Source organism: Nanorana parkeri, unplaced genomic scaffold (assembly GCF_000935625.1).
Source record: "Nanorana parkeri isolate BGI_ZX_2015 unplaced genomic scaffold, ASM93562v1 scaffold356, whole genome shotgun sequence".
NCBI lineage: Eukaryota > Metazoa > Chordata > Amphibia > Anura > Dicroglossidae > Nanorana > Nanorana parkeri.
Window position 1 is genome coordinate 1,007,255 of NW_017306624.1, and position 27,755 is coordinate 1,035,009.

The window sequence follows — 27,755 nt, forward strand, 5'->3', positions numbered from 1 at the left end:
ATTATGGCCGCTAGATGGAACCGAGGAGCATTTACTATGATCCTTGGCTCCATCTAGTAGCGGTATTTGCTTAACTATTTGCTGGGCGGAAGATTTATACATCAGCCCCTTTAAAAAGCTTGCATGGGATTGCAGGGCACATTGTGCCTGCGGTCCTCTACGGTGCGATCAATGCTGCAAGCACTATTTTGATCGCACCGGACTGGACTGCAGGCACAATGTGCCCTGCGATCCCGTGCGGGCGACCGCATTGCGGCCGGAAGGCGTGGCTATGGTGCCACTCACTTCAATGGCCCGCCACATCCCCTACTGTCCCACAAAAAAGTGAGCCGGCCACAATGCGATGCAGTGCGTTCCTGCCGGAATCGGGACGAAACGCACTGCATCTGGTGTGAACGTACCCTAAGATTGTCTCCTGAACATGTCTCCACTCTGCAGCAGCTCCTATAACATAACATGTTTTCAGTCTCTGACCATCTCCTGTTGCATGTCTACAGTCTATGACCCACTCTTGTAGCATCTTGGTACTCTTTGACCATTTCCTTATGCATGTCTGCAGTCTTTGACCGCTTTCTATAGCATTAAATGCTCTGAATATTATGTGTAGCCCGTTTGATGATGTTAGGGGTCCAGCTTGAGGTCCTTTATATCAAGTAAGTTGATTTTCACTGCTTTAAGCTTTTATTTTGTCACTGCCTTGCTGAAGGTTAGGGCTACATTGGTGACTAAACTGTATGTAAAGTCAGCATTTTCTTGTGTTGGGGGGTTTTTTTTTTGGATGGAGTAGGAAAGGCTTAGAGTGGGCTATACGTGCCCTGTTGACTGCTAGCCCTAGGACTGAAACTGAGGAAAAGTCCAAACTTTTAAGAGCAGAGAGAAGCAATAGCGGTGAAATGTTTAAATGGGTACAATTTGTTCCAGTGACAACTGTGTAAGGTAGGCGTTCCCTAACTTTGGAGAGATTTCCACTCACCCGTTAAAAAGAAAAATCTCCCAAATGGAACACAGATGAAAAAAAAATAAAACAAGTTCTAACCCTTCCTTACTCTATCCAAAACTAGATAAAACATTTGGCTTTACATCTCTTTACTACTAAGATATTAAGCCACTTGTTCAATATCTCAATAGACATAAGAGATTTCATTGCCAATGTAGCCCTAAGCCTAATTCTGCTTATTTTGTTAGATGCATTCTTAAGTGATATGGATGGTGAAGTTGTGTGCTTGGTTCATCCCTTCAATGCTGTCTTTCAGACTATTCCTCCTTTCTACAATGTGAAAGACATAGAGATCCCAACTGCTCTGTTTAGTGGAGGCAATGACTGGCTAGCTGACCGTAAGGATATGTCTTTGCTGCTCACTCAAATCAGCAATCTGGTCTACCACAAGGAGATTCCAGATTGGGAACATCTAGATTTCATCTGGGGTCTGGACGCTCCTGAACGCATGTACGGTGAAATAGTTAAATTACTGAAGAAGTTCTCCTGAACATTTACATTTCACAGATAACTTGTGTAACAAATGCTAACAGCTTTAGCTAGAAAATTCTCATCACCAAAATACATTGATTTTTGTCAAATCATTTCCTTCTCTGTGGATGGACCTCAAACAAGAGTAATTCAAAGCATCAGCGGCTTCTAGTTGTGCCACACCCATATGTTTGTACCTAGGGCCATTGCAGTGTCCTAGCCTTATTGTGTCAGGAGGCATAACTTGCCACTAATATTAAAGAAAATGAGGTTGTGTCACTGTAGTTGGGGTCTTATAGAGAATTGTCTGTTAGTTAAAGATACAGTTTCCTTAAGCAAACCATTTTTTGGGAATCTGTTGCAAAGTTTCTTACTTGTGGATACCTTCATTTAGGTGTTGGGATGCCTATCAGGTCGATCAGATAGGTAGCCCAATGGCCAAATGGTGTAGTTTGCATGGAAGGCTGAAAAAGCTGCTGCTAATTGCAATTCAGGGGCTTAGTGTTGTCCGCTTGCAATAGAAAGTGCTGTTACTGGCAGGATCTCCAGGTAAGAAACATTTAAAACAGATTCACTAAAAATGATTTGCTCAAGAAAACTATATACAGTGAGGCATGATGCCAAATATAAATTATATAAATTAGATTTACAGGGTTATTCACTAAAGGGTGAAGAGTTTGGAGAAGGCAGGGAAGGTGGACAAAATAGCTGAACTGGAAAAATTATCCAATCCATCTCACTTTTCAGTTCAGCTATGTTGTCCTAGATTGTTCACTTCTCCTGCCTTCTCCAAACTCTTCACCCTTTTGTTGAATAACCCTGTTAGGTTTACATACACCTTAAATGTGGCTAAAAAATGTGCCCAATCCAGTTGTATCATGCATTTTGTGATTCCATGATCAGTCAAAGTTAGTAAGAACCTTCTTCTTTTCCTTAGAGTTTTAGTTATAATATTTTTGTATGTCGCCAAATCGATGAATGTTTTGTGAACATATGAATCGAGACATAACATTGTGTATGCCTTTTTCAAAAATCTTTATGAAAGTACAACCATTGAATGTGCAGATGAATGTGCCTGCACTAAAAGATGCAGAAACAACTAATCGATAATGAGAATGAGTAGTTGACAACTATTCTCATTGATTATTATCGATTAGTTGGTTGCAGCCCTACTTAAAACCCTTTGCAGTCTAGCGATTTTTTAGTTTGCCTACAAAAAAAAATCTTTGTGTAATTTTTGTAGTTCCAGCATCTAAAGTCTATGTTCCTCTAGTTCCAAAGTGTATATTTTTTCATGCATTTTACATCATTTTATTTTGATGAACGACAAAGAATATAACAATAGAGAATATAACATTTCCTTACCAAATTATAGAAAAGAGATTACCTCGTTTCCTATGATATTCAATGGTTTTTTCTTGCTCAGGACCCAACTTTGTATTGCGATAACACACCTACGTTATTGAGCACTTTAACGTGTATTAAAGAAACCCTTAATCCACTGCGAGCCAGTTCATTTTCAGTGGGCTGGCAATGCATTTTAATGCACTTGACTCAGTTTTTTTAAAGGTGTGCTAGCAAGGTGCAATGGAGTTGCCATTTAAAATAAATTGCACCACAGTACCTATTGCATCTTAACATTTAAATTTTAACATATGTTACCACAACACAGTAGTGTGAATGGGCCCTTATAGTTTTAACCGTGCTTTAGAAGTCTATACACTGGAGTTAAATGTTGCATTTTGCAGCAAAGATACCAACATGTCTGACAAGTTTTTCATTATGGTGCTGCTATCTAGTAGTATCTGTGTACATTGCAAGTCTGTGTGATGGAATCACATGGCTTATTGTTCACTGGCATGCAGAGTGTTCTGCTAAACACTTGTTATTATGTCCTTCAACATACAATAATATGTCTGACAACTTGTTCACTGATCACAACCAGTAAAAACAAAATAAATAGGTCATACCGAAGCAGTTAGCAAATAATAAAAATATGTGGTGCAGAGGTCCGCCTTCTAATCTCAACCATAATAAATAACCTGCACCGCTTTCTCCATCTCAAATACGGGACATTTTCTATATGCAGACTTGTTGATCTCTATGAGGCTTGTCCATTTCCTGCCCCCAAGAGCTATATTTAGGTCAGGGTGTTAGAGCAAACATGGCAGTCTTGAATATAGAACACTTTGACATTGTGAGACAAAACCTTACAGGGTTTTGTCCCTTGGGGAATAGGGTGGACGGCCTCAGATTATGCAATAAATGTGAAGAACCTCCATATAATTAAGTGTATAATAAGTTGGTGTGCTCTCATCCTCTAAACCAGCTGTACTCTCAGGATACTTATGAACTGTGCAATTATTATTTATCAGATGTTATGGTCATTATGTACATTTTTGATGCATTGGATTTAACAGCCTTATAACAGTATTAGGTCACATTTGTGTAAACTCCTTCATAAACTGCATTGTCCTGAAACCTTCGCTTCACATTCAGTATCCTATTCTAGCCATCTGTATGATTCATGACTGTAAAGCTCAGTGATTGTTTACACTCAGGTACTTGGTGAAATGCTAGTTTTGATTACTGCTGCATTGCAGTGTTAGTATTACTCTCCTGAGCCAACCATTGGATGTCAAGCAGGTGGCAGCGAGATACACTTCTGCACCTATCTGTGCACCTGTGTTCAATGGACCATGTATTGGATGATAAACATATTGATGTGTGTGGGATCATAATTTATCAATAAAGCAAACCTGTCACTCCATACAAAACCTCACTTAACATGATGCTGTGGGGAAAGCATTTCAATGATATCCCTGCTATAAAATCCAATATTTTTTATCTTTCATTGTTTTACACGTACATGTAGGATGCAGAAAGAGAGTCACATTACTTCTGTATCATTCGCAAGGATAACTAACATGTATTTTTATCTTTTTAAACAATCTCGAATAAAAAGCAAAAACTTCAAACAAATCTCTGTGCCTTTAACGTGCTCAGGGAGGCAGAAAATTCCCAGTTCATTTCCCTGTTCCAGTTAAGAGAATAAGCACAACTGCAATAATGCATGTCTGTATTATGCATTTCATGTCCTTCCTATAATCTAAATACAGCCATAGTCTTCCCTATAACCACTAATTGCTTGACATTTTATAAAAATAGCAGATTTTGCAATAGAAAGTAAACAAAGGACAGTGTTCGTTGTTTATAGGGGATGTTCCACTTCTTATAGCGCGACTGTTATTACATGTCATTGCTTTTCTTACTAAGCTATCAGGTCTAACTTTAAAAGTAAGGTGTATGCTATTGCATTTGGGAGACTGGTATTTAAGAGTTGTGAGCTGATGTAAACTCTTGTGTACACATGCACAACACAGGAACCCTCCAGCACAATTACTTTACTCCGAGATAATCTGCATAGCATATGTTTTTCATCAACTACGAGACAACGCTATTAGAAACTACCCTTCATTAGCACTGTACACAGATTTACTTTGGACTAATGACATTTTTCCTAAACTGTTATCAACTATTTAAGTAATAGAAAGTAAACAAAGGACAGTGTTCGTTGTTTATAGGGGATGTTCCACTTCTTATAGCGCGACTGTTATTACATGTCATTGCTTTTCTTACTAAGCTATCAGGTCCAAACACATATTCTCAGGTTATTCTTTGCTTTTACAAAAGAAGATGCTCTTTTTATTAATTTAATTCAACTGTAAACTAATAACAAATGTGTGCCAAATAATGTATTTCAAATGTTTCTCCAGAATAAACCTTTACATTTGACACTAATTCGTGTTGCTTTTTAATCATTTACTTGCTGCACTTGTGTGTTTTATTTTATATTTTTTGCTGTTAAATTTATGAGATTTTTAAATCCTAATTCCAAACCTGTAAAATATGTTTTGTGGCACGTAAAAGGACACGGCAAATTAGCTAGTGTAGGACTATGGGCAACAATGTGACCTTTTAAAAGAAGAAAGGAGGCAACTTTGATAATAGCTGTTAATGTTCAGAAACACTATATTAAAAGACAACTCTACCTTTGGTGCAAGCTATCCTTTAATGCAGCCCTTCTCCACCCTTCCTTAGTACAGTTTACCTGGTCTGATTTTTTAACCCTGCCCCATTCCAGAACTCTTTTACTGTGGAGCCATAAAGCCTTTCTTCAGAAAGCATCCTCGCTGGGTCATCTTCATTCTTTGGGAAGTTGTACACATGGCGCCTCCAACGGTCCCGCAGAGTACAAGTACAGCTCTCCCAGGAGGAGTGCATTTGGGCTACAGCGCCCTTGAGCAGGATAGAGAGGACCCAGCAAGGATGCTTTCTGAAGAAAAGCTGTGCTTCTCCAGGCATGGTAGCATAGTAAAGAACACTAGAATGGGAGCAGAGGGCAGTTTTAGACCAGGTTGGCAGCAGGGGGTTGGTCTTTGCCTTAAAGGTCAACTTGACATAGGTAAAGCTGCCCTTTCAATCTAAATGCCACATAGAAAATGTTTGGCATCCTATTCCCTATCCTTTCAAAGTTATAGTTGAAGGATGTTTTTGCCTTGTGTTTGATTTGCTTGAGACCCATTTGTTTACAGATTCCTAATATCACGAAGAGGCCTGAAGAAAAGGCATGGATATTGTTTGATAACATTGTATGGTATCCAAATAAGATCATATCATTTGGATTTCACACTCTATAGCTAATTATGTTATTAAACAGTATCCATGCCTTTTCTGTGCATGCGCAGGTATAGAAAGAGTCATAGGCTTTCACACACTAACAGTGTACAGTAACATGATGTCCCTGATTTCCTACCATGGATTCAGAGTATGTTTCACCCTGGGCCCCAAACAGATTTGTGTCCCTGGGTATGAGGGCACTCTCTTGTACATGTGGTAGCTCTGCCACTATAAAACGTTTTTAGTGTTTAATCTACTACGGTAATAAAGCCTGTTGTTTATGGTGTTCAGTAGCTGAAGCTGAAATTTGCACACACAAGTAAGTCAGAGAAGTGACTTCTCCTTCTACCTCTGTACAGTTCCCTTGGAAGTTTCAATGAGAGACAATATGCCAGATTACTACTGCTGCGGTCTCTTAAAAAGGAAAGTAAAAGCTCAATTTCAATGTAATGAGCAAGTATACCTGTATTTACAATTACAACATTTACTTAAAATTAAAGTTTTCAAATAATAACACATTGATATGATATACATCAAGCTGGACTCTTAAATGTTTCTCTAAAAAACATTATACATTCCCTTTAAACCTGCAATGCAAAAACGCCAGTGCCTTTTTTTTTTTTGTTAGGGCTTTTCTGTCCCCCCCACACATTTCTGATACAGACAAGGTGCTTCAGTGAAGTGAGGTGTGACATCTTGTGACACCCAGTCTAGCTCTTGGTGGTACTGAGAGTACGTTATTTCTGGTACCTTGGGTGAGTAAGCAGATCTCTTTAAATACAATGCAGTAACGTGCTTCTCCTGTAATCCTAATATATGTGTTTGACATTTTACATGAAATATCTCTAGTGCAATTTCTTCACTCTTTTATCAGCTTCTTTTTTGCATACGGTAATTGCTTTTAGCTTAAGATTTCCAGGAACACTTTTCTACTGATGGGTGTTTTATCACACACAATATCCCTAATTATTGCATATTCATAAGCTCTGTATGTATATTTTTTGCCTGTAAAGGGCTGCTTGCCAAAATGAAACCTAATAGTCCAGATTATTGGTGATAGATGTTAAAAACGTAATATAAATAATTCAGAAATCATAGATATTGTGGGATAGATGAGAACAGAGCATTCCAGATAGTTGGCAAAGGTGCTGTGGGTATATGTGTGTTACAATGTATTGTATTTATCATAAGGCACAATGCAGTGTTTGTATAATACAAATTATTGTACGGTATTTTATTTTAGTTGGCTTCTGGTATCATCTAAAATAGAAATTATCTTCTGTTTCTTTATTTTACAACAAGAGCTCTAAGTTAGTATTCCAATTTTAACTTTATACTTTGCAGTCTTATAATAAAATGACAATACACAAAACCCCATTAAATCTACATTTGATACTGCATCCAAATCACTTTCATTTTATATTTTGTGAATTAAAGCATATATTCTGTAAAAAAGGCTCCTTGCAGGTGGGCTTTCCCTGTACTTCAAGGGGTAACTGCTCATTTATGTCTAGGGCCGCTGCTTAACCACCTCCCGTCCGCAGCCGTTGGTAGACGGCCGGAGGCCAGGAAGGGGGTGAAACACCCTGGTCTTCAAGTGGTTAAAGAACATTTACTTACCTGATCCCAGCTCCTGCAGGTTCCAAGACCGGCACCAGCAGCCTCTTCACCCCCTGTGCCCCAGTGTTTGGAGGCTCGCCGACGTCATTGCATACAATGAAGGGCCCATAACCCTGCATTATATGTTAGGATGCTGAGGGACAGTCCACGAGCCGGAGTATATGGAAGAGAGGTGCGTGCAAACTACCAGGAGAGTGGGGGATCAGGTAAGTGAAAGTCCTATACACAATGCCCTAGACATACATGAGCAGTTATTCCTTGCTGTGCTGGGGGTAGCCCCACTGCAGGGAGCGTTTTTTCCCCCCTGGAGATAGGCTTTCACTTTTTTTGACAAAATCTAACAATTCATAAGGATCTCATTAGCATTTCATAGACAGGAAAGAAAAGACCCAAATGATAAGATGAAAAATGTGTGGTACTGCAAACGTCAAGCATAGTTCTCAGTGTATGAACAGCACTACAAGAAGATTGTTGTCTATATACAGTAAAGCTGGCAATACACTGCTTTCTTTCATAAAAAAGATCTTTCATTCGACTTTCTTTTAGTTGATGAGGTTAAATCGATGATCGATTTCGACCATAGTGACAAAAAAAAAACTCTAAAGAGCAGGATGACATATTTTTCTCAAACAAATGAAATTCTGACAGTGAATGTGCTTTTAGTTCAGGAACCTGCATTCGTTCCAAAATTGGATGTTAAAATCAAACAGAATTTCGATTGACATTCGTCAAGTGTCTGATGGTCAAGAAAGGTCTCTCTTACAAAAGTTCATTTGGAAATCTCCTAGTGTATGGCTAGCTAAGAGTTCCAGGACACTTGAAATCAGCGTATCAACAATAGAGATACAATTACACATTTTTCCTGGTTATTGTGCCATATTTGAGTCCCACCACTTACAACACCTGAACCCTAAAGAATGGGTAGTTTATTGGACCCTAAAACACATTAGCTGTTGCACACTGCATGGGCATAAAAAAAAAGTCACACGCGCTAATATTTCTTTGAAGCGCCTTTTTCTTCGATTACGGCACGTATTTGCTGTGGCATTGTTTCGATAACCTAATGCAATGACGCAACATTTATTTCTGTCCGGAGTTGCATTAATTTTTCACCAAGCTCTTGTAATGATGATGGGAGAGTCGGATCACTGTGTAAAGTCTTCTCTAGCACATCCCAAAGATTCTCAATGGGGTTGAGGTCTGTGGTGGCCAGTCCATGTGTGAAAATTACATCTTATGCTCCCTGAACCATTCTTTTACAATTTGAGCCTGATGAATCCTGGCATTGTCATCTTGGAATATGCCCGTGCCATCAGGGTCATTCAGTATATTCATGTAAACGGCTGACCTCATGCTTTGGGGACATAACATCGCTGAACCTAGACGTGACTAATTCAAGCAACGCCAGAACTAAGCATGTAACCAATGGAAGGCTATTACCTTTTTGCTTTGCTAAATCCTGGTGGTGATTTTTTTTAGCCAGACAGTTACCCTGTTGTAAACCAATATCCTTATTAAAAGATTTTTGACATTTTGTTTGACACTCTCATTATACTGTATATACGTAGATTATCAATTCTGGGTGCCCTTTCTAGGGGATGTCCAATTTTGTGGAGAGCAGCTTCACCAGAGTTTCTGTGCCCTGTTATATTCTCACTGATTTACCCAAAATTCATATCCATTGCATCACCTTCATTTTTGTCTGAACAATAAAGCCCTGATATAGGGTCTAACCTTTTACTGCTTAGACAAAGTTATGTCATGCTGTCATAGAAGTTATACCACACTTGACTCAATTCACAAAGCTAACACATCAGGATAAGCTTCAATTAGGATAAGTGTTCAATTAGCTTACAGTCACATGGCTACAAATAAAGATTCTAATCCTTCTATGAAACATTGTAAATTGAGTCTATTGTGGGAAAGGAAAAGGAGAAATAAATGTATTAGTAAAAATTGAGAAAAGTGCAGATGTGTTTTGCTATACACGTTTAGTGTTTTGCTATTTTCTCTTTCCAGTTTGGAGATGTGGGCATTGATGGCTGTCACCATTTTGATTGCTGGATCGATGACAGAAACATTAAACATTTTAAGTGAAGAAATGCAAATGAATCGTAAAGTGGACCCTGAAGTATACATGAATGTTGTATGTGTTTCTTAGTGAGTGGGATAAAAATTGAGAGTGTGAAAGCGTAAAATAATACTAACCAGAGAAAATAATGATACACTTTTTTGTCCCCGCTTCGTCACACTGTTAGTCACTATTAGTATCTGATATTTTGTAAGGAAAATTATCATCGCCAATCCCATTCTGGAGATCCCAGTTGTCTGGCTGGTATACTGACCAACTAGATTCAATAAGGGTTGAATCACTGACCTGAAACAAGTGTGCATATCTGTAAAGTCAGATATCTTATTTTGCAAGCTTGCTCCAGGTAAGGGACACAAACCATTGAGACAAAATGATAAGAAAATTAGCATTTGCAGAATAAGAAGTAGCAATTGCTGCCTCCATGTCTCTGTCGGGCACAGGAAGTTACATCAGTCTATAAGGGCCGCACAGGGTCCCCTTCATCAGGCTTAGGTCAATCCTAAGCCTGAAGAAGGGGACCCTGTGTGGCTCCGACAGCGCTTGCACTTGGATGTCAATAAATGGACTAAATTCACTTTATCATTGGTGTGCTGGTGACATTCTTGGATTTATTGTATAATGCACTGTGCTGCCCGTGGTCACTACAAGCACCCACCTGGATTTCACAGGATTACTCACAAGCCGGTAAGGAGTACAGCGAGTCTCACATATATTTCATCAGTCTATTAGGGGCACAGGAAGAGACATCAGTCCATTAGGAGCATAGGACGTGAAAGGAGCCAAGTTAATGTCACGCCCTATGCTGTCCGGCTAAATACACCATACTGAGTAAAAGGGGACCGTACATAGTCTGTCTTGTGGCAAACTCACTTAAAGTGACATTAAACCCTCAGATTTTTTAACATAAAACAATAGTGTAATGTGTGCCTTACTGCAATCCATGGTTGTTTCTCTTCTCTTTGCTGCTCTTCCTTTTAAATCTGTATCTGTCCTCATGCTCTGCAGAACTTCTGTTTTGCAGCAGACTGCCTTGTCTCAGGAATGGATACACGGTGTCTGTGTATAGGTTTGTATAGGCTTGTAATCTGAGCCAGCACTACAGGAAGAGGCCCTGAGCTGAAAAGGGAAGTTCTCCCCAAGCATGAGAAGACATGAGGATTTAAAAGGAAGAGCACCAAAGAGAAGGGAAACAACCATGGATTACAGTAAGGCGCACATTACAGTATTGGTTTATGTTAAAAAAATCTGAGGGTTTAATGTCACTTTAAGTAGACTTCAATAAATATTTCTAGCCATAATGGTAAACAGAAACAAACAAAAAAAGAGCACTACTACCTGATATTGAATGGCATCTATTCATGAGAGAAAGACCAAATATGTGTAACTTACAGTTGGAAGTCCGCAAATGTGTTGAACCAATGACCGGTGTACAGAGGAAGTCCAAAGCCGAATACTGCAGCAGTGGATGGATGAGGGGGCGCTGTGAAGTTATTCAAGGAACGTGAAAAATAGATCGGACTCATGGATCGGACATTACATCAAATAATTTTCTATTTGACGACAGGGTAGGAATCTTTCAATGTAAAAAACCGAGGTGCCTAACTTGCCAATTTATCCAACACGGTCAAACCAAATTCTTTGACCACCTCAAGAAACCATACTATATTAAACAATTCATCACATGCTCCCACGACCACATGGTTTATGGACTGACTTGCCCCTGCGGACTTATTTATGTGGGCCGCACAATACGCCCATTACGAGCTAGAATTGGCGACCACAGACGTTCTGGATTTACAAACTAAACTCCCTTTCACCAGTTGGCCTTAACGAGGAAATAGAGATTCACACTATATTATAAATTGTGTAGCGTCACCCTTTTCATATGTCATATACCACGGCACTTAATTATTCTATCTGTCTGTTGCATTCCCAGTGCTTCTTATAAGAGTGCATTCATATACCGGATACACACACACAGATGCGTTCGCCCATGCGCAAATAGGCAGTTGTTTTGAATTAAATTTGAATTAAATTTTAATATTAATTGTAACACTAATGTTGATTTTGGTATGAACTATTTTTTAGAAGATTCGCATGCTAGTGGCATATACTAGTTCGGAACCTCCATATGCCTAAAATGAACACACTCCTATAACGCAGTGTTCGGCTTTGGACTTCCTCTGTATACCGGTCATTGGTTCAACACATTTGCGGACTTCCAACTGTAAGTTACACATATTTGGTCTTTCTCTCATGAATAGATGCCATTCAATATCAGGTAGTAGCGCTCTTTTTTTGTTTGTTTCTGTTTACCATTCGAATTTGCAGGGTCCTCTCCCTGTCAGTGAGAGCCTGCACACCATAATTCACAGCCCGGGATTTTTCCAGTGACCAAGTATCAGTTGTGCGCTTATGGTTTTTTGTTCTGTTGCATCTAGCCATAATGGAGCACTGAGGTTTCTGTATTAACAAAGGAGGTGTAACTGTGGAAATTTGTCTATGTCTGCAATGGCCATAGTAACTAGGTGCCAAGTATGTCTTGTATGTTACTAATTTTGCATTGTTCTTGTAATTTACAAAGTACTATCACTGCAGTCTTTTATCCACTTCAGGACCAGAATGTTACACCCTCTTTCCGTCCAGGCCACTTTTTTAGTTTTCAGTGCTGTGATAGTTTGAGTAACAATTGCTCGGTCACACAACACTGTACACAAATACATTTTACACATTTCTGTTAGACAGAGCATTGTTTTGGCGGTATTTAGCAACCACTGGATTTTTTTACCATATAAAACATCAAATAAAAAATGGCAGGTCAATAACACCCCACCCCCCCCCAAAAAAAAAGACCCCTTTTTGGAAGTTAGACACCCTAAGGTGATCTTATTTTTTGCCACAATATATTGAAAATTCAAAAAACACGTTGGTATCAAGGTGGTTACAAAAGTAAATTAAGGCATGCTCTAAAAGTAGCACTTAACCCCCCTCCCCCCCAAAAAAAAAAGAAGTATCCCATGATCATTGGTGGTCAGCTGCCTATCATTTTTTGGTGCATTGGTCCAAATAGGATACATCTTCATGTGACAACCCCTGGTTTTAATCCCAAACCATAAGTGACAAAATCTGCTGCAGGTTGGCAATAATAATGGCAAATATTGACTTGTGTACCATGTTGTAGAGTGAGCTGATCAGATACAGAGGATACCCCAGTGAAGAATATGACGTGGTCACTGATGATGGATATATTCTGACCGTAAACAGAATTCCACATGGAATCAAGGTAAAGCATACAGGTACGTTCACTCCCTGAGGGCGATGTCACATGTTCTGTGTTTCACCAAAAATAAAAACCTGGTAGAGAATGACACTACCGATTATTTCCTGCTAGAGAATGACACTACCGATTATTTCATGGTAGAGAATGACACTACCGATTATTTCCTGGTGGAGAATGACATTACTGATTATTTCCTGGTAGAGAAGGACACTACCGATTATTTCCTGGTAGAGAATGTCACTACTGATTATTTCCTGGTAGAGAATGACACTACTGATTATTTCCTGGTAGAGAATGACACTACCGATTATTTCCTGGTAGAGAATGACACTACCGATTATTTCATGGTAGAGAATGACACTACTGATTATTTCCTGGTAGAGAATGACACTACCGATTATTTCCTGGTGGAGAATGACACTACTGATGATTTCCTGGTAGAGAATTACATTTGTACTCTGCACCTGAACTCCTGTTCTCTTGCGGTTCTTTCCTCACCATTATTCCTCCGGAGTTACTGAACAGGAAGTCAGCTGCACTGACAAGTCTCTGCTGTCACTTTGTCACCATTCTTAATGAATAGATGTCTTTTATAGCAGACAACTTGTAGGGTGTATTTAGTGTCCTTGCAGTAGATCAGTATATCTTGGGAAATAATGTTGGGGCTATAGAGAACATGTACAATGACTGGGTGAGATCCTCCTGTGTGGAATGGTGAACTGGAGCCGCAGCTAATTTGGAAGGCTGAATGGCCTGCATGTCTGGCTGAGTATTGTGCTGCAATCTTATGAGTCATTCCACTCTCACTTCATCCGTTTCTTCCTCCTCAACACCCACTTCATCTATTGTGAAAGACTCTCTGGAGAAATGCTGCTCAGTGTAAGGACACTTGAACGCATACCTTTTACTCTAAGAGCTCTTAATCTTTATTCTCTTTAATCCAGTAAGACCCAAAAAAAAAAACAATTAGGTGAAAATGGATATATTACAAGTCAATCAGATAAAATGCATGGAATCTTCGGAAGATCGCTCTTAGTTTTTACACAGAAATGTAAAATTAATTTACCCGAAACTGAACAATAAGATCCTTAAATCAGTTTAAAAAGACAATGTCACTCCATTCAGGACAAAGTGACAGTATCTGTATAAAGGGCTCCCATGACCCAATAATGCTTTTCTTCCTCCATCACATCTGGCACCAGATTCCGCATTGTTGGCTTATGGCAGACACTAGGGGGAGCAGTGATATCACTCCCTCTGTTATGTCACTTTACTGTGGCCTAACGATTGGGGGGGGGTTGCTTTACCCAAACACTGTTAAGCTGGTATACATAAGTTAAACACTGTTAAGCCATTTACTATGTGAATTTCAGACAGTTCTTGATGAACCAGCCTAAATTCTCACACTATATGCCGCTGCCATCACACTTCTGGCCCGGGATCCCTTAATCATAAGGTCCAAAGAGCTGATTGGATCATCTTTGACTGAAGGAATCTTCAAGCCAATCAGCTGCAAGCACCGTTTTGGCCGCCAGCCGCTATCAGCATACAGTGAAAACACTAGGAGATTCCTTCATCCATGCTTGTAAGCATGGATGGAGGAGTCTGTTATATTTTCTTTGTTCAGCCCATAAGCAACACCCACACTGGGTGTCACTTATCACTAAAGAAAAGTGACATCTAGAGGAGTAGCTGAGTTTCTTTGGGGTACGTTGCAGAAAAATAAGCTTTTTCTTTGTCTTTAACTGTGATGGGCAATGTCTCTATTTTATGGGGGCTCACTTTGTGTTTGGTTTCTTATTGATTTTGCATTAAAATAAACCTGTAATCAAAGAAGTACAGGGGCTGCCATTGCTGACCACCTACTGAAAATCATTTTTCCTGGCCGTCATGTCCTCTGACATTGATACTTTCTCTGACATTGATACTTGGGTTAGTGATACTGTCACTAACCCAAAACAACTACTTGAACCAGAAGTTCTGCCTTTACTTGCTGCATACTCATTCTGCCCAGAGTGAAAGCAAAGCATTCATGCCGGAGGAACATCATGACAGCCAAATAATAGCAGACTATATTTTAATCATAACAGGCATCCTCCACTCTGGGCACAAAGGTTTCCATTTAAACATATTCCCCAATAGCCGCAAAGGATATAAATTAACTTTGTGTGTGCCGAATACCTTCCCATACCCAGATATTGCCTTATAAAACTGACATTATCACTGTGCTGCACATAACCTGTGCAGAGAGGTGTTTGGTATCCAGCAGGCCCCAGCCACTACAGGTTGCCTGCAGAACACTACAGGAGGGGGCGGAGACCAGACCAGTCACCCTGCACAAGGAGAGAGGGAGCAGCAGTGACTGGTCCTTATTACAGGAGGCAAACTTTCTCACTAGATTACTGCACATAATACACATTATTATTATACACAAAGCACATCAAAGTTCAAGGAAGAATACACATGACTCATGAATTTAGACAATACTTGCTTACCCTGGAGTTTTAGCTGTAATGCTAGTAGCTCCATACTTGTTTTCCTGCCAACATACTTACCAATGTGTCCTTGTTAAAATGTTTACTTTATAAATAACATTTGTGTTGGTCATGTTCTCTTAATAGCTAAGAGGCTTTTCAGCCGGCGTTCAAACTATGAACACAGCAAATGAGCCAACAATACTGGATTGCTTGAATTGCAAGGAAAATCTTGTCATTGTCATTATGTACATATTGTCTTTATATCAAAAACTTGCTCCAGAAGTCTGTATAAGGAAACGCACTGGGCCAGATAAACCAATGCCAGTGCATGGAATATTTAAGGCAGAGAAACCTGCTTCTGTGGAGGCGCCAAATAATAGTTCAGTTTGAAGGGTTTGAAATGAAAGGTTCCACTAGTTCACCACTTGTAAAAGAAATCCCAAGTTAGACTTTTCACACCAGAAGTCTCACAATCTGCACCAAATAAATAATGGTTCAGAAAATGAGTTTGCCAATATACACCAGTGGCCAGATTATTATGACCACCTGACGCTTGTAGGCAAATTAGCTATAATTAGCTATAATTTTGCGCTGAAGTTGCTAGAGGGCCAGACCATTATAAATAGGGAAGCATGTTGTTTACCACGACAGTAGAAGTGATTTTTTTCTGAAGATATGGGTAAACAACGCGATTTAACAACCTTTGAACGTGGGATCGCTTGCCGCCAATCATGGCATCTCTACGAGCACAGCATGAACTTTAAGGTCCATATACGCTGTATAGAGTGCAGGTGATACATTCTAACGCTACAGAGTCACGAAGGTAAAAACTTAAATTACCGGATCCTTGTTGGTCTATGGGCAATCAGATTTAAACAGACTTGCGTCCATTTACATCAGATTACCCCCAATCCTCCATGATCAGGTCCAGTAAAACGGAACTCTGATCAGTTTTTCCAGACCTGGCCTGAGTCAGGGGTAACCAGACATCAATGGACGCCCGTCCGTTTAGATCTGACTGCCCGTAGATTAACATTGGGTTTCTGATAAGGTCCACCTGAAAAAGTGACCGGCGGACCTGATCAGAAAGCCCATGTGAAGGGGCTCCAACACTTATAATCCTTATACATAGTCACCAAATGCTTACAATAAAGGCACAAAAATAATTCCATACCAATGTGATGTTTATGTATAGGAATTCAATGTTTTGATGAGAAAATATGAACATTTGGGTGTGGGATGATTTCACTTGTATGTGTCAGCAGAGGGGAAAGGGAAAGGCTGTTCCAGAAGGGCAGATGAGTATGTAGTTGAATGCTTCCTTTTATCTGTTATGGGCCTGCTTATGGCAAGTTCCCAGACTGCTTTCCTAAAATAGATATTCGATAACTTGAGCTGTGACAACCAATATTTTCATAGTTACCTGATTTTCACATTAACATATATTGATCTCCTAGGTCGTAAACCTGTAGTATTCTTACAACATGGCCTGCTTGCAGATGCTAGTGTCTGGGTCTCTAACTTTGAGTACAATAGTCTCGGGTTTATCCTGGCTGATGCCGGCTATGATGTCTGGATGGGAAATAGCCGGGGAAACACCTGGTCCCGGAAACACAAGAGCCTGTCACCTAAAGATAGAGAATTCTGGGCTTTCAGGTGTGTAACATGCTATAATTTACCTTACTATTACTAGTATTCTTTATTATAATTTGGGAGATTTACATAAGCTTATTCAATATAACAGCGTAAGGAGCCAAGTCATAAGTGCAGAATGCAGAAGCTAACTAGAATTCACACAGGAACCAATCAAAATCCACTTTACTAAAGCCAAACTGGTACAAAATTAAATCTAATTGGATACTAGAGCAACTGTACTTTGCACCTAGAGTTTTTGTTCTTTGCGATTTATATTGAATAAGCTTGATGCTGCCCCTTCATCAGTGTGTTCCCAGCTTACTACTGCAACCATAGCTGCTTTCACAATGTCTGCTCCTTATGCACAAAGAATCAGCTCTTCATCCCATAACCATTAAATAGAGAAGCTTATTCAATAGAAAGTGCAAGGAGCAAAGTGCTAATAGACGAGTACAGTAACCCAGAGCAACTTATCATATTTCCCTGCAGCCACACCAGTGCAAGGTGAAATCTGATTGGTTGCTCTAGATACTGCCCTTTGGTCCTGGCACTGTTTTATTGCATGAGCCTATTACATTATAGTGCACTGTGAGTTAGATACCTTATCATAGCCATAGAGAGTCATTCAAATGTAAAATAAATTAGACTGGTGCAAGCTCTATTCACCTTTCTTTTTCCCCAGCTATGATGAAATGGCGAAGAAAGATATTCCCGCTGTTATTGAATTCATTTTAAAAACAACACATCAAAAACAAATATTTTACATTGGTCATTCTCAAGGAACCACTTTAGGTGAGTTGTGGCTCATGAGTGTAAGTTACCGTTACATGTTGAGGTTATTTTTTATGAATAGTGATAATTCATCTTGGTTTCCAGTCATCTCTCCTATGATGGCCTTGTTTAATAAGAATAGGTAGACATCCATGTTATTGTACAGAGTGCATTAAGCCACAATGACCAGACAGATTTCAGTTTACTCACTAGTCACACCAGTGAGATTTCTGATTGGTTGCCCTGGATTACTATACGTTGTACATTGACCTTTATCATATTTAAATAAATCTGGCCTATTTGTGCTGAGCATATGGGGAAATAATTCATAAGTAGAGGTTACCTTCAGTGAAAATGGTATGTCAGAACACTAGAGACAAAGGGAGCTGGTGTATATCTATATTTTCCTCTTTGCTGAGCCTGTCCTCATACTATCCCTTTAGCCTCCGTGTTTCTTCTTGAATATGATGGGACGTCTCCTATCACATAGTGATGATCAGAAGGAGGAAGGGGTTGGAGTTGAGAGCTTCATATAAATTCAGCTGCCTCTATATTTGGCTGTACTACATATACAGATATGAGGTACCCTCTGTTTATGCACTGTAGGGGTAGCTGGTCTAAAACGGCATGTAATTTATGAGACTACAAAGCTTGATTGAATTTGGCACATAAAACCCGTGGTCCCTTCAGGGAGCATACCATTCTTAACAGCCTTGCTTAGGGTCTTGTATTTGATTGTCATTGTATGCTCATGTGCTTAAAGGTTTAGAACTTTTTTTATTTCATGGATTAGGCTGTCTGGGTTCTATTCCTCTGCACTCGAAAAGGTGAAACTAACATGTCAAAGTTTCTTAAGTAGAGATGTTATGTGTGGGGGGATTAGCAAAATGAATTAACTTGATAAGAAGCCGGTCAGTCACTGTACAGTTCAGCCAGACCTGGCTGGTGATTAAAAATGTAATTCTGTGTACCGGTTGTAGGTCAAACATTGACTTGTGTGCCTTTGAATATGTTTGCTTAACGTTGTTTTTTCTTGTCTCTCTAGGATTTATAGCATTCTCTACTATGCCCCAGATGGCCAAAAAAATCAAACTATTTTTTGCTCTAGGTCCAGTTGTTACTCTTCAACACTCCATTGGTCCAATTGCAGCTTCCAAATTTCTGCCAGACTGTCTTATTGAGGTATGCTATTAAAGATAAAGGACAGTGGGCCTTATTTTTTGAAGTGCCTGAAAACACAATAGTCTATGTTGGTTTAACCACTTCAAGACCAGGTGTTTAGACCCCCTTCTTGGCCAGGCCATTTTTCAGTATTCAGCGCTGCTGTACTTTGACTGACGTTTATTCCGTCATGCAACACTGTACTGAAATTAATTTTATACAATTTTTTGGGGACACATAGAGCTTTATTTTTGTGGTATTTAACACCACTACGGTTTTTATTTTTTACTATAATTAGGAAAAATTACAGAATTTTTTTTTTACATTATGTTAGGAAACATCCGTCGGGTAAATAGACACCAAACATGTCAAGCTTTAAAATTGCGCGCACCCGGGAAATCGCAGAAAACTACCATACCCAAAATTGGCCATAGGCGACACTTTAAAAACTTTTAACCGCTCATCAGTTTAGTGTTATCAGTGATTGATGGCCCTAGACTTATTGCTTTCACTCCGACGTTCGCGGCGATATGTAAAATGTGTGGCGTAATGGGCGCAATCGTCTTTTTTGCACGTATGCGCCCCCGACGCATGTTTGCTTACGTGTACGTATGGGTGGGGACTTTATCATTTTTTAAAAATTCTTTTTTATGTGTAACTTTAAATTTTTTTGGGGGGCACGTAATTTTTTTTTTCACTAAACTTTATTGCTATCACATACAGCCGGCGGATCGCATGTATGGTAACAGGCATCGCTGCCTGTTTTTAAATATCGGCCTTTTCCCGCTCGCGCGCGCCGAGCGGCGCACGCGAGTGGGCGTGTCTGAGCGGACGTCTAAAGACGCCCGCTCAGATCTAGAGAGCTCCCGGCCGGCCGTTTTTTTCCTACGGCCGGCCCGGAGGACGTTAATGATACCAGTCAGATTAACAGGTCTATTCACAAAATCGTGAAGAGTTTGGAGAAGGCAGGAGAAGTGAACAATCTATGACAAAATAGCTGATTTGGAAAAATTCTCCAATTCAGCTCACTTTCCACTTCAGCTATGTTGTCCTCGATTGTTCGCTTCTCCAGCCTTCTCCAAGCTCTTCACCCTTTAGGCTGGGTTCACACCTGGGGGTACGGAATATGTGCGTTTATTGCGCGTTTCGTGCCGCATGTTTTTACCGCGATTTGCGCTAAACAAAAGCGCAACAAACGCGCGTTTCCGAGGGCTAGTTCCTGTACTTCTTTGGGCGTAGGGCGTTTTTCAGCGCGTTCCTACGCGCTGTAAAGCGCCCAGGTGGGAACCATGCCCATAGGCAATTATTGGTTTTCACATGTTCAGCCCAGGTGTGAACCAAACCTTAGTGAATAGACCTGTACATCTTCCATTCTCTAATTTTAATCTACTAATTTAAGTTTTAAGCACTATTGATGTATGTTGTAAAACCCAAAATGTTAATTTTGACATAGCTGGAAGGGTTGATTCTCACCCATATTAACAGTATGATCACAAAGAAGGGATGCTTCTTTGTGATTATGATAACTCTCTGTACAAGCAGTAAGGTGCATGGGGCCACAGTTCCACCAGTTTAACACTTGGTCTAAGTTGCCTGCTGTGTCATTCAGGGAACAGGGTATGTTGCTAATAGTTGATGATCAGCTCACCTTAAGAAACATATAGTGCAAGTCCAATAGCTTTAACACTTGAGTCACAATCCCAAAACTAATGTTCAGATCAGGGGTTCTAAATTCACTTGCTCCATCCATGCTCCAGGTCAATGAGTCAATAATGATGGCAAAGAATTTAAGCTAGAGGTAGCTAGACATTTAATAATTGTTAGGCCTGTTACTGATAAAAAATTTCGTGTTCGATTAATCAAATTTTTTTTAATCGATTAATTTCGATTAATTATAACGCACATACAGATCCAACTACATTGGCCTATACACATACAGCACAGCAATGAAGTAATAAAATGAACTAGGATCACACTAATCCAGCATGTTAATAATCTCACGTGCCCCACTCAATATGGCTGCCGCTTGAGTGGGGCAACTCAGAATAATAACGTGCTGGATTAGTGTTAATTTTATTACTTCATTGCTGTGCTGTATGTGTATAGGCCAATGCCTTGGCTGGCGCTCGTGCAGAAAGTTTCTTGGGCTAACTCACCGGCCCAAGTGGCTCCGTCGGCTAACGAAGAGGGGTAGTTCGGTGACGTCACGGACATCGACGTCACCGGACTCCTCCCCCTTCCCTTCGTTAGCCGACGGAGCCACTTGGGGACATCGACGTCACCGGACTCATCCCCCTCGTTAGCCGACAGAGCCACTCGGGGAAGGGGGGAGGAGTGCAGTGACGTCGATCTCCGTGACGTCACCGGATCTCCGACGGGACTCCCGGAAGTCGGCGGAGAGGTGAGTATTTTCATTAGCGATCAAAAAAAATGTCATCGATCAAAAAATTTTTAATCAATCAAAAAAAATTTAATCGATCAAAAAGATTAACGATTAATAGAGAAATTAATCGTTAATTTGCACAGCCCTAATAATTGTCAATGTCACTTGTCTCTTGGTACAGATTTCCTTTAAAAACACATCACAGCATTCAAAGGGTTAAATCCCCTTTAGCCTAGTGTTCAATCCTCTGGAGAACCTGGAGAGAGTTCTGTTGTAATACTAAAACCTAATTTATGGGAAGGAACCTGTGCATTGCAGGCTTATAGTTGATTGCCCTCCTGCTTCTTTACAAATATAACTTTCCCTGTAATATAAATGAGTTAAGTTGTGAACATTAGTTTTTCAGTTTCTTATGGTTACAGGAAATTTTTGGTCACAAAGAATTTCTGCCATCAACAAGCATTATGAAGCGACTGGCCAATAAATTCTGCAGTCATGCAGTGCTCGAGGAAATATGTGGCAATGCTTTGTTCATCCTGTGTGGATTTAATAAGTGGAACATCAATATGGTATGTGTAACTAATCTGTCTAGTATTTGAAAAAGATCTTTTCATGAAGCTGCCATCAAATGTCAGGATATTTGCATCCGCCAAGAGTGTACTCACACTGGCCACCAAATCGTGTCCAAGTATGAATAAACTCCCCTCCCCAATCCCCCTCTGGTCTGCAATCATACTGTACTGTAAAGGAAGCATTCCTAGGCACTCATAGGTGCTCTCTGCCAGCTAGACCACAGTGACCCCTTGTTCTGTGCTCTGTGACATTTCAGTTTTTGAGCACACTGAAGTGAAGCTTATGGAACCCCAAGTGAACTGTGCGCCAGACCATCTCTTCCAAGTGGTCCCAGGCAAGGTATGCTTAACCATGCTTCATCATTGTTTGGTGCGCTCGCCCTACACAAAGGGACCGGACTAAGGGGGTGAATCTTGCCAGGGCATGGTTAAAACAACTTTAGACGTTGGCTAACTGGGAAGGTAGGGCCAGAGAACATGTTTGGGATTCCACTTGCATGATGACATTCCCCATGCTATGACAATAAAAAAAATGAATTGCATGATTTCATTGAATGGTCTTTCTAAAGGGAAATTATAATTTCTATAAGTGCTTACACTCCTTTTGATATTTTTAATGATATATATTGTAAGGGGGATAGGCTAAACTGGTATTGCCAGCTGTAAACTATGCTTAAGGCTCCACAACAGAAGTTAATACGACTCTGAAGAAAGAAAAGAAAAATGGTTTTCTTTATATTACCTATAAACACTGGAGCCCACACTGTCAGTGCCTGTCTGATTGATAGATAGATAGATTTATCTTGATAGCTTGTTTTGTTCTGACTCATCCAGTTTCATGTGACATTTCACTCACTTTGATCTTTCTTTCCCGGAATAGCAATAAAAGAACCTAGAGCTCCACTTGCTGGCTGGATGAAAGACTACATTCTTTTCTTGCGCAATATTTATAGATTTTATATAACACAATATTGGCTAAGAAAATCCTGATCATAATAAATAGCAAAATATATGGAAAATAATATGTTTACGTAACCTTTAATGAGGAAAACTAATTCTACAGTGTGCATACCAACAGATGTTAAATCTCCATCAGTTTACCATCTGTAACATACTACGGTAATATTAGAAAACTCTTAATCCTTTCTGTAGCAGAAACCTACTTTTTATGTAGTACACACACCAGAACTGATGAGTTTGGCCTTTTGTCTATCTGCTTTCCCCCATCATGTGATAGCTGAGTAGATCTAACATAAGTCAAAATAAATCTCCTCTCCATGAAGGGAATATAATGTTAGTACAGTGCACAGTGATGTGGAATGTCAGGCATCGTGGATAGTGGAAGTGGTGCTCACAATAAACATGTAATAAAACAAGGGAGTGGGAGTTTTCTTACAAAGTTATTTTGTTTTGCATGAGTCCCGGGTGACTTGAGGGAATGTGCGAGATTATGAGCTTTAACAATAAATGTTAATTGTTTACATTTAGTAATTTGAGTTGTTCATTTGAAAATCATCCTTATTTTTAGTTATATTGAATCTCTTCCTAGAAGTGGCATTTTTAAAATGTATTACTTGTTTTTGATTTGCAGAGTCGGGTGCCTGTGTATATTTCTCACTGTCCTGCTGGAACATCTGTGCAAAATATGCGTCACTGGTCACAGGTATAGTGGGACATATATATAGTCAGAAATAATCAAAATAATGCTAATTCAAGATTCCAACAATGCATTTCCCAAGAAGCTTTCATTGTACGTTATATTGGATGCATTTCATTTGGATGCTGCAATATGGTTAGGCCTATTTATGGTAAAGGGTAATGTGCAGAGTGCAGTATCGAGTGGCAACCAATCAGCATTCCGACATTTTTCTTCTTAGGCTCTGCATTCTGGCCAGCTGCAGGCTTACGACTGGGGTCAAGAAGGAAATAAAAAACATTACAACCAGGTAATAATGTAGAGACAATAGAGAAAAGCGAGCTTGTTTTTTACAAGATATAAAGCACCCATAGACATAAAACAATTGTCTGAAGAAATTGATGATTTTTGGCTGTACATTTGTGTAAGGCTGGTCATACATGTTACAATGTGATTGTACTGAGATTAAACAATCTCCTTTAGATTTACCAAAACTAATCTCATATAAAGACCTACCTAAACAATTTATTCAGTCTCTATGCAGTCAGCCAGGCCCTCGTCATACATATTTCTCTATGAGATTGCGCAATCATATTGTAATATGTTTGGTTAGCCTTAGAATCATCAGGAAAAGATCACTCCTGCTAAGAATCTTCATAGGCATATTCTTTTGAAAAAATTATCTGTACAGCTGGAATTTTTCAGATGTTTTCTACTGAATGATCAATCTGCGTATTTATTTTTCCATCTCGAGATTATGAAACAATTAAACACAAGAAGCCTGTGCATTTCCTTTACTCTGCAGTATCGTTTCCTTACACTTAGGGCTTGTTCACACCAAATCCAGACCAGATCTGCATGAGTTTCTGCACATGCAGTGCAGTGCTTTTTTACATATTTTAGATGCGTTCTGGTCCATTAAAAAAAAAACTTTTTTTTTAGCCTAAAATGGGCATTCAGTGCGTTCCAGGGCGTTTGCATGCGTTTTTGATGTGTTCCACATGCTCTGGAACTGAACGCTGTGGTGTGAACTAGAGCCCAAAATACCATTGGAATACATTGGATGCATTTTTGATGCATTCTGTAACTGCTTTGCACTTGTGTGAACAAGCCCTATCTAGAACCAAATGTATCAGCTGTCAGGCAAGACACTGCTCGCCTGTCCTCACAAAGGAAGGATGGCATTGCCCCAAACTAGACAAAGCTGGACATTTTGGTTGGCAATTCTAAGGTCTTATAGGGCAAATGTGTTGCATATCTTGTCCTGGAAATTTAGCTAGTAATATTATAAAGTCTTTGGTGTTCTTAAAATATCTACAGTACAATAAATTGGAAGCATGGCTTCTCTGTTACATCATACCTCCCAACTGTCCCTCTTGCCTCCTCAGTTATCCCTCTTTTTGGTCTGATGTACAGATATCTATAAAAATGTCATTACTAAGTGTTACTCTGCACCTGAAACCTTTATCTTGTCTCTTAATTATCTTGTTTGCTTAAAAAAAAAACAACCACAGTATAAAAGGAAAAGTAATGGTGAAAAAAAGAAAATTCTGCCTTTACCCAATAATTTTTGGCATATACATTCTTAATGGACCACATAACAGGGGGTGTGGCAGGGTGTGTCCATTGCCTAAATACATTGTGCTGGAAGGTGTCTCTCTTTCTCATCTCAGAAGGTTGGGAGGTATGTTACATAAGTGAGAATTGGGATCTTTTTATTTAATACAGATACTATTTTTCCCTCTTGTCCTAGTTTCTCATTAAAGGAGAACTATGACGTGAGTGATTTCCACTCATCCTTATAGTTAGAGCCGACATGTTGGCTCTATCGATCCAGAAGGGAGCAGAAACATGCATCGATCTGCTCACTTCCCGATTGTATCCATGCAGTGAGCGGTGACTGTCAGGCACGGCACCACGCAGGGATCCCCCCCCCCCTTACGATCCCCCCCTCTAGATATGCAGAGCCAGCTGTCACTCACGCAGCTGGGTGGATCTCGACAGTAATGTCGGGATCCGTCCCAGCTGTGGCGCTCACAGTATATCGCAGGCAATAGCCCATGATATACTGAGCTTTGGGTCACGGGAGGACGCTAGCATATGTCCTCTCGTGACCCTAAAGAGAACTATTAGGGAAAAACACTTGCCCCATAGTTCTCTTTTAAAGATTAGGTCCATATGGTAACTGTTGTATCTGCAATTACACATTTGTCCAATTCATACTGTACAGTGTGGTCTTCTGCTACTCTGTTGCACATAGAGTACATTGAGAAAACTGCACAGCATTGCTGAAAATGGAGAAAGGTATGTTACAGGTGGAACAGAGTACTGTAGCCCCATCTCTCTCCAGAGCATTAGGACACCTTAGACACATTGTATTTCTATATCTTTAGATGGCTCATGAAAGCTTTTAATTGCTGTATGCTTTTCTTTTCGTGACATTTCTGCATTTTTGCTTAGACCACCCCTCCTTTGTACAGAGTAAAAGGCATGAACGTTCGCACAGCAGTGTGGAGTGGGGGCAATGACTGGGTGGCCGATTGGAAGGATGTCTCCTTATTACTGTCTGAAATAAACAACCTGATCTATCACAAGGAGATTCCAGAGTGGCAACATCTAGACTTCATCTGGGGTCTGGATGCTCCATATCGAATGTACAATGAAATCCTCCAACTGATGAACAAGTTTATATAATCTCCACAATGTCACCATGTAGCTGTTGTCGAAGAACATTTCCCAAGTAGTAATGGTTGGTAGTGCAGTAGATGTGCAGTATTCATGTTGTAGGAAGTACTTGTAAGCCCTACCAAAGAATTTCCCTTTGTCTCCATTTTGGTGTGTTAAATATACTTCTGAAATCATGTTGTTTTATCTAATTTATAAATGCAAACTAAAGCTTCAGAGCTGTCCTGTGTCTTTTGCCGTCTTCACTGTAGTCCTTCTGATGCTAATCTTGGGACTACAAGTCATTTATTGCCTATGCTTTGGAAATAAAGACAGTGGGCTGTATTGAGTAGTTTAGCAAGAAAAGACTGGATACGGCTGACACCACTCATTCCACAAAAAAAGCTGCGTGTTGCCAGACTACAATAGAAAATTAGGAGGCAAATGCATTTCTGGCAGATCAACTGGTATTTTTTTGGACTTGCAGGGTCTTTAAAAGTATAAACACGGGAAAATGTGTATGTATTGCAGATATGTACTGCATATTTCTCTTTATTTGCAATGAAGTGGAGAAGGCAGATTGTATACCTCTCATGTGCAAGGGAAAATATTCATGATGGTTTGACAAGGATGAATGGATTGCTTTCCTGCTAGGAGTTTATTATTCTTAGATTGTTTGTTGCCTATTATTTCTTGATTTTGGGGGAGATTGGCAGCGCACGTTATCAGGGGGGTGGCACGGGGTGCATGGTACCTCTGTCTGGCATCCCGCTCAGCTCACTGATGTCACTGGTTCCCAGGAGCTGGGTAGGATGCCAGCCAGGGTGCCCCACTCAGCTCCTTGCAACCAGTGACATCAGTGAGCTGGGTGGGACACTGGACAGAGAACCACAGGTTGCCAAGAGCTCTTAACAACCTGGGACATTCTGGCTAGAAAGGCACACCTGCCCCACCATGCAACCCAATCAGATTACTGGGGATGCCCTGAGTAATATACACATAGGTATTGAGAAAGGACTCAATGCAGCCTGAACATTTACTGGGGAAAGTCGGCATGACAGCCATATGATCAAAGCACAGTTAACAAATATATTGTAATCATTATTTAGTTCAGAATTCAAAATGAGAAAACTATAAAATACACCAGAATTTGCTTCTTTTCCAAAAATATTTATTAACTTTACACAAAAATGTTGTAAACTTAAAATGGCACTTTATAAATCATACAATTCACTGATACAAAATGTAAAGTAAATGAAGCTGTGGAAGTATAAATAGGACTTCAAAAGTTTAAAAACACATATTTACACCTATAC

General features: G+C 39.8%; 2 protein-coding genes across 3 annotated transcripts in view; both read left to right on the forward strand.

The window, feature by feature from the left end:
• The window catches only part of LOC108788872 (lysosomal acid lipase/cholesteryl ester hydrolase-like), a 29,641-nt gene extending 28,120 nt beyond the window's left edge, over positions 1 to 1,521 (forward strand). For both annotated transcript variants that reach the window (XM_018558765.1, XM_018558764.1), the window contains one exon: positions 1,254 to 1,521. In XM_018558765.1, coding sequence (XP_018414267.1) covers positions 1,254 to 1,487 — 234 coding nt within the window. In that variant the 3' untranslated portion in view covers positions 1,488 to 1,521. The remainder of the gene's footprint in view (positions 1 to 1,253) is intronic.
• Positions 1,522 to 9,794: 8,273 nt separating this feature from the next.
• Positions 9,795 to 26,469, forward strand: LOC108788862 (lysosomal acid lipase/cholesteryl ester hydrolase-like). Its single transcript, XM_018558752.1, has 9 exons — positions 9,795 to 9,914; positions 13,042 to 13,156; positions 17,075 to 17,273; positions 17,935 to 18,044; positions 19,069 to 19,205; positions 21,990 to 22,136; positions 23,731 to 23,802; positions 24,017 to 24,085; positions 26,236 to 26,469. Exons 1-9 carry the CDS (start codon positions 9,795 to 9,797, stop codon positions 26,467 to 26,469), a joined length of 1,203 nt encoding a protein of 400 aa, XP_018414254.1.
• Positions 26,470 to 27,755: the final 1,286 nt, after the last annotated feature.